The following is a 22,402-nucleotide window of genomic DNA, read 5'->3' on the forward strand; positions in this document are numbered from 1 at the left end:
CCACTCTGGAAAACAGTATGGAGGTTCCTTTTTTAATTAAAAAAAATAAAAATAGAACTACCCTTCAACCCAGCTATTGGACTACTAGGAATTTATCCAAAGAATACAAAAATGCTGATTCATAGGGGCACATACACCCCAATATTTATAGCAGTGCTATTAACAATAGCCTAATTATGGAAAGAGCCAAAATGTTCATCCACTGATAACTGGATTAAGAAAGATTTGGTACACACACACACACACACACACACACACACATACACACACACACACACACACACAATGAAATACTATTTGGCAATGAGAAGAATGAAATCTTGCCATTTGCAACTATGTGGATGGAACTAGAGGGTATTATGCTAAGTGAAATAAGCCTGTCAGAGAAAGACGGACATCATATGATGTCACTCATATGTGGAATTTGAGAAACTCAACAGATGAACATAGGGGAAGGAAAGGGAAAATAAAATAAAAGCATAGAGGGAGGCAAACCATAAGAGACTCTAAACTACAAAGAACAAACTGAGAGATGTTCGAGGGCATGTGAGTGGGGGTTGGGTTAAATGGGTGATGGGCATTAACAAGGGCACTTTTCAGGATGAGTACTCGGTGTCGTATGTTAGTGATGAATCACTGGGTTCTACTCCTGAAGCCAAGACTACTCTGAATGTTAACAAACTTGAATTTAAATTATGTGTGTGTGGGTGTGTATCTTTCTTTTAAAATGATTTAAATCATAATGATTTAGATCATAATAATCACTGCTCAGTTGCCCTGCTTTTCCCCTTTAAAACTAAATCTCAGCCACACTCAAATTAGTAGTTTCTCCTTATCTTTCTCCCCTATCTTTAGCTGTACAAAGTCAAGAACCAGACCTACACCCTCTAAAAATTATATGCCATTAAGCACTTAATATACAGTTTTAATAATGAATTTCTGAGTTAATGTTTCTCAATTTTTTTCTCTTTCTCTTGAAATTTAAGCTCCTTAAATGTAGGGTTTCACATCATCCACATGTCACCCAGTATCTTTCCCTTTTGTCCTTCACACACATACTACTTTAACAGATGACAGGTGAATTCATGCATTCATATATGAATTGATACCTACATTCTGGCTTTTGTGATAGAGCTACAGAATATAAATAAAATCATCAGGAGAGAGAAAGCTGTAATCATGCAAGCATATGAACAGAGAAACAAGGAAGACTTTTTTTAAAAAATACTTTAATTTAGACAGCTAATAAATAGCATGCTATATTTTGTCCTAAAGAAATCAGTGATGAGTGCCTGGGTGGCTCAGTCAGCTAAGCATCTGATTCTTGATTTTGGCTCAGTTTATGCCCTTGCTGTTCATGAGATGGATCCCCACCATCAGGCTCTGTGCTGACAATGTGGAGACTATGTAGGATTCTCTCTCTCCCTCACTCTCTGCCCTTAACTTGCTCATGTGAGTGCTCTCTCTCTCTCTCTCTCTCTCTCTCTCTCTCTCTCTGAAAATAAATAAATATACATGAAAAAAAGAAATCAGTGAGCCAAAGGTACTAGAAAACATTCATTATTATAGAGAAGTACAAAGAAATGGAATTAAAAGTAGAAATAAAAGCAGTAAAATTACAGAATTACCTTTGTGTGTATCCTTTGACAAATTTAGAAATGGCATATTTTCAGATTTTTCTATATGTGTACCTTTTATTTGCTAAATGTTTAGAAGAGGAAAAAATGTGGAATAAAACATTTATTACCTTTCCAAAGGATCCCTGACCAAGAACTTTGAGCAACTCAAATTGTGCAGGATCTGCTTTCTCATACCCTTCCTTAACATGATGAGTAATAGGGATTTCTTTAACAATTCCTTCATCCTGTAAAAAGAAATCCAAAAATACTCAAATCCAGCTGCAACATCTTAAGATTAGCTCCATTAAGAATCAGAAATCACACCAGAAATTAACTGAATATCCAACTCCTTTAATATAACACAGAGTTTTATGGACTACTGGTATATTCATTTCCCTGTTTTCTAACACATAGAGATACACCACCATCTTCACCACCCCTATTAAGTAATTGCATGTAAATATAAGCATATAAAATCTATGTTTCAGCTTTTCCTGTTTCAGCTTTCCCTTCCAACTAGGTAGTGACACAAGAAAAACATCAATAACTAACTAACTCACTGGAGTGGTGCCTGGCTGGCTCAGTTGGTTGAGCATCCAAATCATAATATTGGTAAAGCATGTGACTCTCAGTCTCAGGGTTTATTCAAGCCCCATGTTGGGCATGGAGTCTACTTAATAAAAGGACCCTCATTGGAGTATGATTTATGAAGTAGATGCAGAAAAAAAGATAGATAAAACCTTGTGCATTATAGGGCATGACAAAATATGTGAGCTTCAAAAGTTCTTTGAAATAGAATTCCACTGTAGCCTTTTAAGTAGTCAGTGATATATAAATACTTAAATGTCCAACTAGCCATATTATTGAAATGAAAAACTGGCTATAGGCAAACAAAATCTGCAAATCCCAAACAAATGTTTCCAGGCCATATTTGTTATTGAAATTTTGTATATAAATTATATGCCAGATTTCCTACCACCTGGTCAGGCAGATAAGAAGGTACCCAGGGAGTGTTGTTCTGCTTTTTGTTGCTCTATTCAGCTGTGAAGATTACACTCAGATGAGGTGAAATTCTAGTCCCTAGAGAAGCATAGTAGCTAGGATGAAAAAACGTCAAATGTATTACATATCACAAAATAACAAGAGCTGGGAAATAGTATCTAACATTCTGACTATATAGTGGAAAAAAACTTGAGATCCACAGAGTTTAAGTTCACATGACCAGTTAATCACCATGTCTAGAAATCTTGGTAGATTTCCATAATACCATATTAAATCTTGTCTAGATGGCAAGAATCATCTCAATTCATGGTTTAATTAATTAATAAATAGTGGCTGTGGCCAAAGCAGGCACGAACATAATCCCAAGTAAGCTAGACTTCATGGTAGCTAAAATAACACAGGTAGTCAAACATTAATTCACCAGAGTGGTAGGTAGGAGGAGTATTCAGTCATAAATGAAGAATCAGCTCTGAACGTATGTCCATGGATGTTCGTTACACATTAAAATATTATTTCAGCAGACTCTTAACTAGCTATGAGAGTGAGTTTTCCTTTTGAAGGGGTTTCTTTTTTAAAAAATGAAAAACCCCTTTTAATGCAAATACATATGCTTTGCAGCTACCATTTTGGATTAAAGTATGGCATATCTGTATGCACCTTTGCAACAGAATATGCGTATACCAAAAGCAACATCATCAGATTGTATACTTTTAAATTATGGTTAACTGAGTTTTCACCACATACTATGAATGTACTACTAGTCTTCAAAGAATATAATAAAAACACTTACTGGAATTTCTATCCACATGAAAGAATACTGGTAGAAGAGTCAGTAGACTAAGTTTTGCTCCTAGCTCTGCCATGTATAAGCTAAGCAGCCTTGGCCAAATCACAAACCACTTTATTTCAGTATTCTCACATGACAAACATGTTATGTTAAAAGGGTCTTTAAGGTTTCCCCACAAGTCTGTGATTTTTTTTAACTTTTTTAATGTTTATTTTTGAGATAAAGGGGGGGGGAGGAGCAGAGAGAGAGGGAGACACAGAATCCGAACAAGGCTCCAGGCTCCAAACTGTCAGTACAGAGCCCGACACGGGGCTCGAATTCACAAGCCATGAGATCATGACCTGAGCCAAAGTCAGATGCTTAACAAACTGAGCCATCCAGGTGCACCAAGTTCAATTCCATATTGAACACAGTACAGCAGTTTTATGCATGAGCGCTTTAGTTTCTGCCCTGTTTAAAATCATTATAAACATGGGTCATGATGACATTAGTTTTTTTTTAAATGTTCATATTTAGGAAGCAACTACTCTATTCTAATTACTGTCACCAAGGAAACAACTATACTCTACTCTAGTTAGTTTCACCAACCCTAAGAATGTCTTCCAAATGAAAGAGTCTGTCGAATACCTCTTCTAATTAAAGTCCACATATGCCCATCCCTTAAAAATGTAATATGTCTTTCAATTTTTGGCAGCATTCCCATAAAATTTCCAACATGAAAATGCTACTATATTAGAAAAGACCACTTTTCCCAGTGGATAGTCACCATAGAATATTGTTACACTGTGTCCTAATAACTCATCACCTTGTCTTTCTCTCCCACTAGACCATGAGCTGCCTGAATGCAGGTATTAATCATACTCATCTCTGCATTCCTAATGCTTAGCACGATATTTGTTTCATTTTATGGGAGCAGACATCCAAAGAAATCCACCCAATTTCGTAACAAGGGCATGAAGAAAACCATTTTTTCAGTATAGTTGACACAAAATGTTACATTAGTTTCAGGCATACAAGGTAGGATTCAACTATTCTGTATGATATCCTATGTTTACCGCAAGTGTAGCTACCATCTGTCACAATAGAAAGCTATTATAGTACCATTGACTATATTCCCTATGCTGTAGATCTTATTCCCATGACTTATTCATTCTGTAACTGAAAGCCTGTATCTCTGACTCCACCTCACCCATTTGGCCCATCCGTTAGCTCCCCTCCCTTCTGGCAACCATCAGCTTATTCTCACTTGTAAAAAGAAAGATTTTAAAGATAAATTAACTAGTAAGAAGCCTCAAAATTATTTTTAAATACCTTTTAGAAAAACAGAAAAATATGTGTCCAAAATTATTTTTTTAATACTTAAAGGATATAGGCAAACAGGAAATTCATTCTGGATAATGGATAATGTCGTTTTGAATACAACTGCCTTTATTTCTAAATTTAATTAAATATGCATTTTTCCTTAGAGTGTGAGGAATATAAATAAACATTTTTCCAGATTACCCATGGTCAGTAGTTTTATTACACTGTGTGGTACTCAATACAAATGAAGAGCATAATGACACCAGAATCTGTATTTTTTTTTAAATCCTGATATTAACTTGCTAATTGGCCATCTGTCTTCTCTAATAAAAATATAACTCCCCAGGAAAACAACTACTATGCATTATATTACTAAATTATGGATAGTTTGCCTTTAAGTAGATAGTAGCTTACAATGCCCTAGCTGCTAATAAAAATTAATAGTAAAATATTTTTTTTCATTTTTTTAATATGAAATTTATTGTCAAAATGGTTTCCATACAACACCCAGTGCTCATCCTAAAAGGTGCCCTCCTCAATACCCATCACCCACCCTTCCCTCCCTCCCACCCCTCATCAACCCTAAGTTTGTTCTCAGTTTTTAACAGTCTCTTATGATTTGGCTCTCTCCCACTCTAACTTCTTTTTTTTTTCCTTCCCCTCCCCCATGGGTTTGTGTTAAGTTTCTCAGGATCCACATAAGAGTGAAAACATATGATATCTGTCTTTCTCTGTATGGCTTATTTCACTTAGCATCACACTCTGCAGTTCCATCCACGTTGCCACAAAGGGCCATATTTCATTCTTTCTCATTGGCACGTAGTACTCCATTGTGTATATAAACCACAATTTCTTTATCCATTCATCAGTTGATGGACATTTAGGCTCTTTCCATAATTTGGCTATTGTTGAGAGTGCTGCTATAAACATTGGGGTACAAGTGCCCCTATGCATCAGTACTCCTGTATCCCTTGGGTAAATTCCTAGAAGTGCTATTGCTGGGTCATAGGGTAGGTCTATTTTTAATTTTCTGAGGAACCTCCACACTGCTTTCCAGAGTGGCCGCACCAATTTGCATTCCCACCAACAGTGCAAGAGGGTTCTCGTTTCTCCACATCCTCGCCAGCATCTATAGTCTCCTGATTTGTTCATTTTGGCCACTCTGACTGGCATGAGGTGATATCTGAGTGTGGTTTTGATTTGTATTTCCCTGATGAGGAGCGACGTTGAGCATCTTTTCATGTGCCTGTTGGCCATCTGGATAAGTGTCTATTCATGTTTTCTGCCCATTTCTTCACTGGGTTATTTGTTTTTTGGGTGTGGAGTTTGGTGAGCTCTTTATAGATTTTGGATACTAGCCCTTTGTCCAATATGTCATTTGCAAATATCTTTTCCCATTCCGTTGGTTGCCTTTTAGTTTTGTTGGTTGTTTCCTTTGCTGTGCAGAAGCTTTTTACCTTCATAAGGTCCCAGTAATTCATTTTTGCTTTTAATTCCCTTGCTTTTGGGGATGTGTCGAGTAAGAGATTGCTATGGCTGAGGTCAGAGAGGTCTTCTCCTGCTTTCTCCTCTAGGGTTTTGATGGTTTCCCTTCTCACATTCAGGTCCTTTATCCATTTTAAATTTATTTTTGTGAATGGTGTAAGAGAGTGGTCTAGTTTCATTCTTCTACATGTTTATGTCCAGTTTTCCCAGCACCATTTGTTAAAGAGACTGTCTTTTTTCTATTGGATATTCTTTCCTGCTTTGTCAAAGATGAGTTGGCCATACTTTTGTGGGTCTAGTTCTGGGGTTTTTATTCTATTCCATTGGTCTATGTGCCTGTTTTTGTGCAATACCATGCTGTCTTGATGATGACAGCTTTGTAGTAGAGGCTAAAGTCTGGGATTGTGATGCCTCCTGCTTTGGTCTTCTTCTCCAAAATTACTTTGGCTATTCGGGACCTTTGTGGTTCCATATGAATTTTAGGATTGCTTGTTCTAGCTTCGAGAAGAATGCTGGTGCAATTGTGATTGGGATTGCATTGAACGTGTAGATAGTTTTGGGTAGTATTGAAATTTTAACAATATTTATTCTTCCAATCCATGAGCACGGAATATTTTTCCATTTCTGTATATCTTCTTCAATTTCCTTCATAAGCTTTCTATAGTTTTCAGCATACAGATCTTTGACATCTTTGGTAAGATTTATTCCTAGGTATTTTATGCTTCTTGGTGCAATTGTGAATAGGATCAGTTTCTTTATTTGTATTTCCCTTGCTTCATTATTAGTGTGTAAATATGCAACTGATTTCTGTACATTGTTTTTGTATCCAGCGACTTTGGTGAATTCATGTGTCAGTTCTAGCAGGCTTTTGGTGGAGTCTATCGGATTTTCCATGTATAATATCATGTCATCTGCAAAAAGTGAAAGATTGACTTCATCTTTGCCAATCTTGATGCCTTTGATTTCCTTTTGTTTTCTGATTGCTGATGCTAGAACTTCCAACACTATGTTAAACAACAGAGGTGAGAGTCGACATCCCTGTCGTGTTCTGAATCTCAGGGGGAAAGCTCTCGGTTTTTCCCCATTGAGGATGATATTAACTGCGGGCTTTTCATAAATGGCTTTGATGATGTTTAAGTATGTTCCTTCTATCCCGACATTCTCAACGGTATTTATTAAGAAAGGATGCTGAGTTTTGTCAAATATTTTTTCTGCATCAATTGACAGGATCATATGGTTCTTTTCTTTTTTCTTTTCTTTTTTCTTTATTAAGGTGATGCATCACATTGATTGATTTGTGAATGTTGAACCATCCCTGCATCCCAGGAATGAATCCCACTTGATCATGGTGAATAATTCCTTTTAGATGCTGTTGAATTCGATTTCTAGTATCTTATTGAGAATTTTTGCATCCATATTCATCAGGGATCTTGGCCTGTAGTTCTCTTTTTTTTTACTGGGTCTCTGACTGGTTTAGGAATCAAAGTAATGCTGGATTCATAGAATGAGTCTGGAAGTTTTCCTTCCCTTTCTATTTTTTGGAATAGCTTGAGAAGGATACGTATTATCTCTGCTTTAAATGTCTGGTAGAATTCCCCTGGGAAGCCATCTTCCCATCTGGTCCTGGACTCCTATTTGTTGGGAGATTTTGACAACTGATTCAATTTCTTCGCTGGTTATGGGTCTGTTCAAATTTTCTATTTCTTCCTGTTTGAGTTTTCGAAGTGTGTGGGTGCTTAGGAATTTGTCCATTTCTTCCAGGTTGACCCGTTTGTTGGCATATAATTTTTCATGGTATTCCTTGATAATTGCTTGTATCTCTGAGGGATTGGTTGTAATAATTCCTTTTCATTCATGATTTTATATATTTGGGTCATCTTCCTTTTCTTTTTGAGAAGCCTGGCTAGAGGTTTATCAATTTTGTTTATTTTTTCAAAAAAAAAAAAAAACAACTCTTGGTTTCATTCATCTGCTCTACAGGTTTTTTTTTTTATTCTATATTGATTATTTCTGCTCTAATCTTTACTTTTTCTCTTCTTCTGCTGGGTTTGGGGTTCTTTGCTGTTCTGCTTCTATTTCCTTCAGGTGTGCTGTTAGATTTTGTATTTGGGATTATTTCTTGTTTCTTGAGATAGGCCTGGATTGCAAAGTATTTTCCTCTCAGGACTGCCTTTGCTGTATCCCAAAGCGTTTGGATTGTTGTATTTTCACTTTCATTTGTTTCCATATATTTTTCAAATTTCTTCTCTAATTGCCTGGTTGACCCCCTCATTCTTTAGTAGGGTGTTCTTTAACGTCCATGGTTTTGGAGGTTTTCCAGGCTTTTTCCTGTGGTTGATTTCTTTTTTTTTAATTTTTTAATGTTTATTTTTTTTTGAGACAGAGAGAGACACAGCATGAGCAGGGAAGGGGCAGAGAGAGAGGGAGACACAGAATGTGAAGCAGGCTCCAGGCTCTGAGCTGTAAGCACAGAGCCCGAAGCAGGGCTCAAACTCACGAACTGTGGAGATCATGACCTGAGCCGAAGTCGGACGCTTAACCCACTGAGCCACCCAGGCGCCCCTCCTGTGGTTGATTTCAAGCTTCATAGCATTGTGGTCTGAAAGTATGCATGGTATGATCTCAATTCTTGTATACTTATGAAGGGCTGTTTTGTGACCCAGTGTGTTATCTATCTTGGAGAATGTTCCATGTGCACTCGAGAAGAAAGTATATTTTGTTGCTTTGGGATGCAGAGTTCTAAATATATCTGTCAAGTCCATCTGATCCAACGTATCATTCAGGGCCCTTGTTTCTTTAATGATCCTGTGTCTAGATGATCTCTCCATTGTTGTAAGTGGAGTATTAAAGTTTCCTGCAATTACCACATTCTTATAAATCAGATTGCTTATGTTTGTGATTGTTTTATATATTTGGGGACTCCCATATTTGGCGCATAGACATTTATAATTGTTAGCTCTTCCTGATGGATAGACCCTGTAATTATTATATAATGCCCTTCTTCATCTCTTGTTGCGGCCTTTAATTGAAACTCTAGCTTTTCTGATATAAGTATGGCTACCCCAGTTTTCTTTTGACTTCCAGTAGAATGATAGATAGTTCTCCATCCCCTCAGTTTCAATCTGAAAGTGTCCTAAGGTCTACAATGTGTCTCTTGTAGACAGCAAATAGATGTGTCTTGGTTTTGTTTTGCTTTTTCCATTCTGATACCCTATCTCTTTTGGTTGGAGCATTTAGTCCATTTACATTCAGTGTTATTATAGAAAGATATGGGTTTAGAGTCATTGTGATGCCTGCGGCTTTCATGCTTGTAGTGATGTCTCTGGTACCTTGTCTCACAGGGTCCCCCTTAGGATCTCTTGTAGGGCTGGTTTAGTGGTGACAAATTCCTTCAGTTTTTGTTTGTTTGGGAAGACCTTTATCTCTCCTTCTATTCTAAATGACAGATTTGCTGGATAAAGGACTCTTGGCTGCATATTTTTTCTGTTCATCACATTGAATATTTCCTGCCATTCCTTTCTGGCCTGCCAAGTTTCAGTAGATAAATCCGTCACGAGTCTTATCAGTCTCCCTTTGTATGTTAGAGCCTGTTTATCCCTAGCTGCTTCAGAATTTTCTTTATCCTTGTATTTTGCCAGTTTCACTATGATATGTTGTGCAGAAGATTGATTCAAGTTACGTCTGAATGCAGTTCGCTGTGCCTCTTGGCTTTCAATGCCTTCTTCCTTCCCCAGATCAGGGAAGTTCTCAGCTATGGTTTCTTCAAGTACACCTTCAGCTCTTTCCCTCTCTCTTCCTCTTCTGAAATCCCAATTATGTGTATGTTATTATGTTTAATTGTGTGACTTAGTTCTCTAATTCTCCCCTCATACTCCTGGATTCTTTTATCTCTTTTTCTCAGCTTCCTCTTTTTCATAATTTTATTTTCTAACACCTAACTCTCCTCTACCTCTTGAATCCGAGCTGTGGTTGCCTCCATTTTATTTTGCACCTCATTTATAGCATTTTTTAGCTCCTCCTGACTACTTCTTAATCCCTTGATCTCTGTAGTAATAGATTCTCTGTTGTCCTCTATGCTTTTTTCAAGCCCAGCCATTAATTTTATGACTATTATTTCAAATTCATTTTCTGTTACATTGCTTAAATCGTTTTTGATCAGTTCGTTAGCTGTCACTACTTCCTGGAGTTTCTTCTGAGATGAATTTTTCCATTTCGTCATTTTGGATAGACCCTGGAGTGGCGCAGAACAGCAGGGCTCTTCCTCTGTGCTGTCTTGAGTAACTTGCATTGGTGGGCGGGGACACAGTCAGACCCAATGTCAGCCCCCAGCCCACCACTGGGGCCACAGTCAGACTGCTGTGTACCTTATCTTCCCTTCTCCCAGGGGTAGGACTCACTGCGGAGTGGTGTGGCCCTTGTCTGGGCTACTTGCACACTGCCAGGCTTGTGTTGCTGCTTCTATGGGATCTGGTGTGGTAGCCGGGGGGGGGGGGGGGATCCGCAAGGTGCACAAGGGTGCGAAGGGCAGACTCAGCTCATTTTGCCTTTGGTGGTCCACTTCAGAAGGGGCCCTGTGGCACTGCTAGGGAGGCAGATCCGTCACAGGGATGGATCCACAGAAGCACAACGTTGGGTGTTTGCGTGGTGCAAGCAAGTTCAGTGACGGAAACTGGTTGCCTTTGGGATTTTGGCTGGGGGATGGGCGAGAGAGATGGTGCTGGCGAGCACCTTTGTTCTCCATGAATCTGAGCTCTGTCCTCTGGGGGTCAACAACTCTCCCTCCCATTGTCCTCTAGCCTCCCCCATTCTCAGAGCAGAGCTATTGACTTATAATATTCCAGATGTGAAGTCCCAATGGCTGTCAGAACACACTCCGTCTGGCCCCTCCACTTTTGCAAGCCAGACTCGGGGGCTCTACCTTGCCAGGTGGGCTGGCTGCCCCTCCACTGCCCCGGCTCCTTCCCATCAGTCCGTGTACTGCGCAACGCCTCTCAGTCCTTCCTACCCCTTTCCGTGGGCCTCTCATCTATGCTTGGCTCCAGAGAGTCCATTCTGCTAGTCTTCTGGCAGTTTTCTGGGTTATTTAGTCAGATGTGGGTGGAATCTAATTGGTCAGCAGGACGTGGTGAGCCCAGCTTCCTCCTACGCTGCCATCTTCCTCTTCTTCATCAATAAATATTTATTTAATACACATGTTTGAGTCTCACCCTCAGAGATTATGGTCCAGTAGAACTAGGGTGAGACCTAGCATTTTCTAAAACCTCCCCAGATGATTCTGATACATGATCAGGACTGAAAAAGTTATTTAGGTGTTTCTAAGATATACTTATATGGGTATATATAGATACACAAATACACACACATCCACAGCTACTTATTACAGAAGTGTTTTATATTTTGTATGTACTAGCTCTTTTTATTGTCAAATCATGACACCCTCTGTGTCATCATTTGTAATATCAGTCTAATTTCATCTACTCCCCACCCTAGTCTTGTCTATTGCTTAACATGTCTCAGCCTCCCCAAGGCTATACTTATTGATGTTTACTATTAAAACATTTTTGTGTCATCTGCAGCCCTTTTCCCTTCCACTAATTCACTTTCTTCTGCTTCTGCACTATTCCAAAAGCTTGAGACTGGAAGCATTCTAGCCTGAAATAAGATAGTGATGTACCTATCAGCAATCCATTTGTTTTCTCTTAGGAATGAATCATCTTCAAAAAATGTTCTTTATTCTGGTACAATGAAGTCATGATATATTACATAATCTTCCCATTTATACAGTCTTTTCTCTTTAATCATTCACTCATTCAGATAAATCAACATTTAAGGAACATACACTATGTATTAGGTACAGTGCAACACATTGGGAATATAGGATAAAATGTAGACTTGAAGATAACATTTTTTTTGTCTTATATATCACATTCCCTAATGAAACAAAATGGTATACTATACATTATGGGCTAAATCTTTTCCCCTCAAAACTCATGTGCTAAAGTCTTAACCCCCAGTAGCTCAGAATGACTATTTGGAGACAGGGCCTTTAAAAAGGTAATTAAGGTAAAATAAGGTCATTAGGATGGACCCAATCCTAATCCAATATTACTGGTATTCTCATAAGAAAAGGAGATTAGGAAACAGACACATAAAGGATGAGGCACAGCACGAAGACAGCCATCTATAAACCAAGGGTTTGAAATTTTTAAAAAACCAAGGAGAGTGGCCTCAGAAGAAACCAGCTCTGCCAACACCTTGATCTTGAACTTCTAGCCTCAATAATTGTGATAAAATAAATTTGTCTTTTAAGTTACTTAGCCTGTAGTATTTAGTTATGGCAGCCCTTGCAAACTTATACAAAGTACCTAATCATAGTTGATCTGTGTAAAGACAGTTGGTACTGTGAAATTAAGATTTAATAACTTTGAAATAGGAACCACTATTCTTTCCAACACCATATGAAAAAATTTGGTGATTTTTTAGAATATCATAGTAATTGTTGATAAATACAAAAATTATGAATGCTCAGTAACAACCAAAATAGTATGCTCTGATATCTATAATCTGTGATCATCTTTTTAATTCAGGGGTCAACAATGTTATAACACTGGAAAAATATACTGATATAGTTCAAAATGAACTTCTGAGTACACTACTGCTCCATTCATTTGAAAACCAATTTCAAATCATCTGTTAATGAGAAAGAAAAGTTGATGACAATCTATTAGGAATTCATACTATATAATTCTATTACAACAGTTTCCTTGGACTATGGAACTAAGCATAGATACCTCCAGAAAAGAGGTCAAAAGAAAAGGGATGAACTTAGGAAGTATAATGCTAAGTGAAGCAAGTCAGTTAGAAAAAGACAAATACCATATTATTTCACTCATATGTGGAATTTAATAAACAAAACAAAGGAGCATGGGGGAAAGAGAGAGAGAGAGAGAGAGAATGAGACAGAGAGAGAGAGAGAAGCCAAAAAACAGATGCTAAACTATTAAGAAAAAACTGATGGTTACCAGAGGGGAGGTGGTGGGGGGGAGGATGGTTGAAACAGGTGGTGAAGATTAAGGAGTATAATGGGGCACCTGGGTGGTTCAGTCAGTTAAGTGTCCAACTTAGGCTCAGGTCATGATCTCACAGCTCGTGAGTTTGAGCCCCAGGTCGGGCTCTGTGCTAACAGCTCAGAGCTTAGAGCCTGCCCTGGATTCTGTGTCTCTCCCTCTCTCTGACCCTCCCATGTTCATGCTGTCTCCTTCAGTCTCTCAATAATGAATAAACTTAAAAAAAAAAGATTAAGGAGTATAATTGTCATGATGAGCACTGGATGATGTATAGAATTGTTGACTTGCTATATTGTACACTTGAAACTAATATAACACTGTATATTAACCATACTGGAATTAAATTTTTTTAACTTAAAAAGAAGAGGGATTTTAAAAGCATAAATTTGGGGGTTTTATTCAATAATGCCATATCCACCTGTCCAAACATGTGTTTTATTTGGGAGTAGATAGGCCAGTTTGATCATCAGGAAATTCCAAAAGCATGTAGTTGTGGATTTGTTAAAATGTACATGCAGAGATTTGGGAAAGCGGCTTGATGTATTTTTCTCATGCAGGTCTTCTTTCTTTATTGTGGGAAAGCAGTGAATAATCCAGGGTCACTGAAAACCAAGCGAAGTATCAGCATACTTTGAACGAAGGCTAACAGTAATAATAATGTACATGTCAAAATGCCACTAGGATGAAGAAAACATTTCAAATGATGTACATATTGAAAAGTAATTGCCAAATATTTAGGTTGGGAAAACAGTATCAATTTGTATGAATGACTGAAAACCAAAGAAGGATGGCAAACTAGTTCCCACTTGGCTTGGTTTATTCTACTTTATAGAATTATCTCTTTAGTTCCCTTATCTATAAAATTGGAATAAAACCTGCCCTATCCATTTCATATCTGGGTTAGAGAATTTTGAAAACCACAAAATGTCTATAAAAATTGAAGTCATTGAATTATTTATACTATTTATCTTTGCATCCTTTGTGGTTTAGCATGGAACTCTACCTTATATTGGCTGTCCATCAATGTTTAGTTGAACAATAATTGTTTATCTAAGAGTTTTGCATACCTGTAATACAAGGGTTTGAAATTTTTAAAAAACACTAAATGAATAAAAAGAACCAACTTTCCAAGGAAAGAAAAACATTGAAGCACAGCAAGGATAAATTTTTAGAATGGGAAGGAAATAAAAGAAGGAAAAATCCACCATAAAGAAGCAGGCCCCCAAAGTTAAAAGACTTCCTACTTACAGCTATACCTGAGTTTAAGTAAAACACACTTGTAAAAGAATATTTCTTAAAGGATTCTTACTACAGACATATGTCTAGAATGGTTTTCAAAATTAGAAATGTAGGGCTTCAAAATATCAGGAAATCATTTTTTTATGTACATTTTCAGTTAAATGTAACCTTTTTATTTCTGGGTATTAAAAATATATATCAGCTTGGAGATTAAACATACTGCTGATGTACTAATGGAATAAACTAAAAAAATCTAAGTGTTAAGTGAATATTCTTTTGAAATTTCTAAAATATTGGTAACATTAAAAATATGTATCTTATTTCAGGAAAAATAATCATTCCACACAAACTTTAAAAGTAAATATAAATGGATCACAAACTAGGAAATATAAGACATCTCTATTCATTTTGACAACATAAAACAATTAATTCATGTCAGTAATCTACTAAAGAAGAATTATAACACCTTTTTCTTCTAGCCTGGACACAGTTGGGAGAAGTAAGGGACTAGGTGATGAATATGGTATCAAATATCTTTTATCAGTGAGCTGTTACATAATACTTACCAAATGTGAACATTGTCTTGAGAAATGAAAAAATTAATTCTAACTAAACTAGACATATTAAAATTATATGAACTATAATTTAGTCTTGTCAATAATATGCTGGACACATACAGGAAGTTTGGGAAGCAATTTAATTAACTTTGCTTGTTTTAACTGAAGAAAAGAGATCAGATGACCATGAAAGTATAAAGCTATGATAAGTGAGATGAAGTAGATCGGTTGTTTAAATCAGTCAATCACAAAACAGCATCAGGCAACATAAGCAATACCTAAGTTCAAATTTAAAGAACACTGTTTAAAGAATCTCTGCATCACAGAGCAATCTACAACATTCCATTATTAAACAAAAAAGAGACAGCTGCAAAAAAAACACACATCTGCCAGCATCACACTGGAATAGGCAACTACGTCCCCTCAAATCCTATATTTTAAACCAGTACACAAAGATATAAATTTATATGGTTAGTGTTTCTTATCACCCACATCATTTAACTGACACAAAATGAGTACCTGAACCATTGCACAGCAAATGTACTTTGTTTTAAGTTCCAATAGCTCAGGCTATAAACTAAATCAAATCCTTGGAAGTGATTCTAGGTCTCTTATTTTCCAATACTTCAGATTTCCCTTTCTAGATACTGAAGTTGACTGTCTAATTTAGATCATATTAACATCTATCACTGTATATTTTACTGCTTTTCCATTAAAACTGTAATTCTTGACTCATCTTTCATTAAAATTGGGAAGGCAAATATTTGACAATAACCCTATGTATATATCTATATTTTTATGTTGGCTACACATGTACTTATGTACACATGCACATACATAGTTGTTTTGGGTTTTTTTTTTTGTCTTCCTCCTATGGTGTGGGGCATGGCATTTCCTTGTTAATTTATTAATACTCAAATATACCCTTCCCCACTGCCTTTTGTATTTTCTTACACTTTATGTTTTATAAACTAGTAACATAATTACAACTATGCCTCCTAGTATACATGATCTGTAATAAAGCTTTAGATGACTTTGATAGCAGCTTACATTTAATTATACTCAAAATTAACATGTTACTAATATCAAGTAAAGTGCAAAAGCCATAATGACAACATTTTACCTCTTATTAAGCAGAAGTAAGATTATTGTTACATCATCACAACCTGAAGAGACAGTGAATTTTTACATAGACTATTTCAAATAAGAGTCTTGGAGAAACCCAATTTAAATATCTCTCCTGGTCCTATCTAAAAAGATCCTCTTGGGGCGCCTGGGTGGCGCAGTCGGTTAAGCGTCCGACTTCAGCCAGGTCACGATCTCGCGGTCTGTGAGTTCGAGCCCCACGTCGGGCTCTGGGCTGATGGCTCAGAGCCTGGAGCCTGTTTCCGATTCTGTGTCTCCCTCTCTCTCTGCCCCTCCCCCATTCATGCTCTGTCTCTCTCTGTCCCAAAAAAATAAATAAAAAACGTTGAAAAAAAAATTTTTTTTTAAAAAATAAAAAATAAAAAAATAAAAAGATCCTCTTATAAACTAGTATCAAGGAAAAAAAAGGACATCAAGGTTGATTTTATCAATAACTAAATAAAAAAGTATGGAGCTTTCCTTATTTTCCACTTCTTTGAGTCTACACAATACACAGATGACTTAGCATGAGGCACACTGGGTCATAAGTCTTGTTTCTGCTATTGTTATTTTGATGACCTAGTATAACAACCTCTCCAAGTCTCAAAAGACTTGCCTAAATATACAATGAGGTTATTATAAAATATTATCTCTGAGGCTCCTTACAGCTTAAACAGTCCATAATTCCATGAAAATATCAATTAAAATGATAATCATAAAATAACAAAATAAATGTGGATGTCCATCTTAGACACTTCTTGAAAACTTAAGAACACTCTTCCATAAAACTAGACCTTAGGGCACCTGGCTGGCTCAGTTGGTTGTGTGTCCAACTTCGGCTCAGGTCATGATCTCAGCATTCCTGAGTTCAAGCCATGTTTTGGGCTCTGTGCTTATGGCTCAGAGCCTGGAGCCTATTTCAGATTCTGTATCTCCCTCTCTGTCTCTGCCCCTCTCCCTCTCATGCTCTGTCTCTCTCTCTCTCTCTTCCAAAAATAAATAAACATTAGGAAAAAGAAAAAGAAAACTAGACCTTGTACAATGACAGTCTAGTATATAGGCCTGGCATTGAATGGCCTAATAGTTAAATGGTCTTTAAAATTGGTTAGAAACTTCTAGGGCACCTGGGTGGTACAGTCAGTTAAGCATCCTACTCTTGATTGCAGCTCAGGTCATGATCTCGCAGTTCATGAATTCAAGCCTCACATCAGGCTCTGCACTGACATTGTGGGACCCGCTTAAGATTCTCTCTCTCTCTCTCTCTCTCTCTCTCTCTCTCTCTCTCTCCCCACACACACGCTTATATTCTCTCTCTCTCTCTCTCAAAATAAATGAATAAACTTAAAAAAAAACTAGTTAGAAACTACTGAAATAATTTAGTTGTAAAACTTTTTCAAAGCCAAGAAATGGATTTTAAATGATCTCAGGTTAAATATTTCTACATTAAATCTCCTTTCTACCCAAAAGTTGAGCATAACCTGATATAGTTTAATGTAGAAGACTGTGTATTTTAGTGCTACACTTACTCATATGCTAGCAAGTAAAAATTTCATTCATTACACTAAAAATGAGTGAATTTCATGGCATGTAAATTATACCTCAATAAAGTTGTTTAAAAAAAACTTCACTGGGGCCCCCCGGGTGGCTCAGTCAGTTAAGTGTCTAACTTGATTTCAGCTCAAGTCATAATCTCACAGTTCATGAGATCAAGCTCCTCATTGGGCTCCACACTGTCAGCACAGGACCTGCTTGAGATTCTCTCTCCCTTCTCTCTCTGCCCATACCCCAGCTTGTGCTCTCTCTCTGCCTCTCAAAATAAATATTTTTTTAAAAAACCACTTCAGTTATAAAAATTTCTAACAAGAAAACTGTCTTATATTTTAAACTGCTATTATTTTATTAATAAATGAATTTGCTTATTATTAACTTACCTGAATAAATTTATTTAAGTGACAGAAGACTTTCTCTTTTCCCATTATTCTCTTTCCTTATATTTTAAAAATGTACCTTAATGAATTAATGTGAGTACTTACTTGGCAAGAATCTGCTTCTCCCTCTTCCATTGGCTCATCAACCATTTTAAGACCATCCACCTGAAAAATATTCAAATCAAAAACCAAAGTTCAGGATTACTAGAATAAGAATAAGAACTAAGAAAAATATAACAACTAGGCATTTCCCATCACGATCTAACAAGATCCACTCTTACTGAAACACAAACTGACAAAAGACATATAAAAGGTATTTAGAAAAGGAACATTAAATATGGTTTCCAGATTATTCTTGAGAATCCTTAACTTTCAGAGCTGTAGATTTCATTCCATAGTATTTAGAGCATTGCTATGATAGATTAACATATACTAACCATATGACCTTTGTGGTTTCATTAATAGTATCCCCAGCCCAACACCAAAAAGTCAATTAAAAATAGGGCGCCTGGGTGGCCCAGTAGGTTGAGCATCTGACTTCAGCTCAAGTCATGATATCATGGTTCGTGAGTTTAAGCCCTGCATTGGGCTCTGTGCTGACAGCTCCGACCCTGGAGCCTGATTCTGATTCTGTGTCTTCCTCTCTCTCTCTGCCTGTCCCCTGCTCATTCTCTGTCTCTGTCTCTCCAAAATAAATAAATGTAAAAAAATATTAAAAATAGGCAGAAGATCTAAATAGACATATTTCCAAAGACATACGGAAGTTCAATAGGCACATGAAAAGATGCTCAACAGTACTAATCATCAGAAAAATGCTAGTCAAACCCACAATGAGATATCATCTCACACCAATGAGAGTGACAATTATAAAAAGACAAGAAATAACAAGCATTGATAAGGATGTGGAGAAAACAAAACCATTGTGTAGTGCTGGTGAAAATGTAAATTGGTGTAGTCACTGTGGAAAATAGTATAGAGGTTTCTCCAAAAATTCAAAGTAGAAATAGTATACAATCCAGCAATTCTACTTCTGGGTATTTACCTAAAGCAAAAAATAAAAATAAAAAAAAAACACTGATTGGAAAAGATACATCCACTCCTATGTTCATTGCAGCATTACTTGCAATAGCCAAGATATGGAAGCAACCTAGGTATCCACTAGTAGATAAATGGATAAATAAGATGTGAGATACGTGTATGTATGTATATATATATATATATATATATATATATATATATACACACACACATATATGTGTATATATATGTGTGTGTATATACACACACACATATATATATACACATTGACTCATTTCACTTAATATAACACTCTCTAGATTCCTCCATGTTGTCATGGCCATATTTCATTCATTTTTATGGCGGAGTAATATACTATGAGTGTGTACATACACACACATATGTATATGTATATATATGTGTATATATATATATATATGTGTGTGTATATATATGTATATACACATATATGTGTATATATATGTATATACATATATATGTGTATATATATGTATGTATGTATATACAAATATATACATATATGTTCTGGTTCTTTTTAGATTCTACATGTAAGTAAAATCATATGGTATTTGTCTGTGACTCATTTCACTTAATATAACACTCTCTAGATTCCTCCATGTTGTCATGGCCATATTTCATTCATTTTTATGGCAGAGTAATATACTATGAGTGTGTACATGGAGGAATCTAGAGAGTGTAGAATCTAAAAAGAACCAGAACAAATGAACAAACAAAACAAAACAGAAACAGACTCAAAAATACAGAGACCAAACTGGTTCTAGAGAGAGGGGATGGATGGGGAAAATAGGTGAAAGGGATAAAAAGGTTCATAAACTTCCAGCTATGAAATAAATAAGACACAAAGATTTAATGTACAACATAAGGAATATAGTCAGTAACATTGAAATAACATTGCATGGTGACAGATGATAATTACACTTATCATGGTGAGGATTTCAAAATAAATATAAATGGCAAATCACTGTATTGTACACCTGAAATTAATATAACGTTGCATGACAACTATACTTTAAACATTTTTTAAGAATAATTTTTTAAATTTATTTCTTTCTTTTGACAGAGAGAGAGAGAGAGAGAGAACAAGTGGCGAAGGGTCGGAAAGAGAGGGAGAGAGAGAGAATCTGAAGCAGTCTCCACACTGTCAGCACAGAGCCCAATGCAGTGCTCAAATTCACAAACGTGAGATCATGAACTGAGCTGAAATCAAGAGTCAGATGCTTAGCCAACTGAGCCATCTAGGTACCCCTAATTAAAAAAAAAATTGAAGTTCTCCCTAACCAAATATTTATGAGATGGGAGGGGGGATGCCATACAAATATCTACTGTGGGGATATATTTAAAGCAAATTAAAATGGGAAGAGTTTTATGTAATTGCACTATTGTTAATTCCTTTCCTTTCTTTTAGTTCAATTAAATTTTGAGTTACTCTACAGAAGAATAAATTATAGGAAAAATATGTGTAAGTAGTGATGAAAACAAAATTAATTTAACATACAAAGTTCAGTAGGTAATAATACTCTTCAAGCACTATTTTAGGAAAGAGTTAGTTGCAGAGGACTTAGATCAGGAGTCTGCAAACTATGGCCCAATGGGCCAAATCTACCCCACTGTTTTTGTTGTTGTTGTTTGTTTGTTTGTTTGTTTTTTGTGTTTTTTTGTAAATAAAATTTTACTGTAACACAGAAACATCCATTTGTGTCCATATTATCTATGGATGCTTTCTCACTGCAACAGCCGAGTTGAATAGATGAGAGTTCCCTATACTTGCAAATCCTGCAATATTTACTGTTTGTCCCTTTACAGAAAAACTCTGTCAGCTAGTGATCTAAGATATTTGAAAATTAAGCACAGCAAGATGGTCTAGAAAAAAAGAAATTTAACCACTGCCTATTTATGAATCTACAGAAAGGACAGGACAGGACAGGACAGGAAAGGAAAGGAAGAAGGAGGGAGAGAGAGAAAGGAAGGATGGATGGAGGAAGGAAGGAAGGAAGGAAGGAAGGAAGGAAGGAAGGAAGGAAATAGAGCTTCTGGTGACAGCCAAGAAGAAATAAGTTTATTTGTTCTCTAGTTATAAATTAAAATCTCCACACAAAATACAAAAAGGACTATCTAAGGACTCTGAAATTAAATATTAACAAGCAGTTTAGGGACGGACAACACAATTCAAAGAATAACTAGTATTGTGGTGAGTTTCCTGGGTTTATTTCCAAACTTTGTCTCTTGACTTTGACCCAAGAAGAGACTGATTCATGGAACTCCAGAGTAAGAACAATATTTCCAAAAGAAACTCCACTTATTTCAAAGAGGACCAGGGAAAGATGCACTTTTGAGCTGGTAAACAAAAAGAGAATCACAAGTTTTATTTTTTTCCCATTTTTTTTTCTTTTTTGACTCCCACTCCTGATCCAAGGCAAGCCCCAATTAAGAGAAAACCTATCTGATCAAAGAGACAAGGAAAAGAGGCCCATATGATTTTTTAAAAAGAGGTTAGGGTAATCCTTGTTATATTTTTCATGTTCTCCTTCATTTCACCCCAAAGGCAGCCCCAACAGTACTAACCTATGTGACATCATCAAAGACTAAAACTCAGAGAAACTCTACTTCTGGTCAGTGGAATCAGGATAAAGGGCCCATTGAACTGGAGAATTCATAGAAGAAATCATGGCAAGACAGAATTGGAAAAGGAGATCCCTAATTCTCTGTATGAACAGACACAAGTCCTTGTCTCAACAACAAATTGCATATATGTGGAACAGAATCAAACCACTGCTCAGTTCTCAAACTAACCACTGAGTTAGCACATGCAGAGTTCTGACCCAAACAATCTGAATACATAATCAACACTGGAACCATCACACAGAGAGGGGGAGATAGAACTTGAACCTAACCAGGAAGACTATGTGCTGAAACAGTCAAAATTAACAGGCATCAATCCCAGTATAACTCCAATGTTGAAATATCTGACAAGGATCATGCAGCTATTATAAATATGCTTTTGATTAAAAATAAACACAATTGAAAAATAAACACACTTGAGTCGAATGTTAAAAGTTATCAGAAGAAAAATATAAACTATTAAAAACAAAACAAAACAAATGTAGAGGGGTGCCTGAGTGGCTCACTTAGTTAAGCATCTGACTTCAGCTCAGTTCATAATCTCGTGATTCATGGGTTCCTGCCTGCATTGGGCTCTATGCAGGCAGCTCAGAGCCTGGAGCCTGCTTCAGAT

The 22,402-nt window shown here is 36.5% G+C and overlaps 1 protein-coding gene across 1 annotated transcript in view; it reads right to left on the minus strand.

Annotated features, from left to right (window-relative positions):
* RPS6KA6 (ribosomal protein S6 kinase A6) overlaps positions 1-22,402 on the minus strand; it is a 176,109-nt gene that overhangs the window by 129,782 nt on the left and 23,925 nt on the right. The window contains exons 2-3 of the mRNA XM_043569575.1: positions 18,217-18,276; positions 1,748-1,864 (exon numbers count right to left, since the gene is read on the minus strand). Coding sequence (XP_043425510.1) covers positions 1,748-1,864; positions 18,217-18,276 — 177 coding nt within the window. The remainder of the gene's footprint in view (positions 1-1,747; positions 1,865-18,216; positions 18,277-22,402) is intronic.

Source organism: Prionailurus bengalensis, chromosome X (genome assembly GCF_016509475.1).
Source record: "Prionailurus bengalensis isolate Pbe53 chromosome X, Fcat_Pben_1.1_paternal_pri, whole genome shotgun sequence".
Lineage (NCBI taxonomy): Eukaryota > Metazoa > Chordata > Mammalia > Carnivora > Felidae > Prionailurus > Prionailurus bengalensis.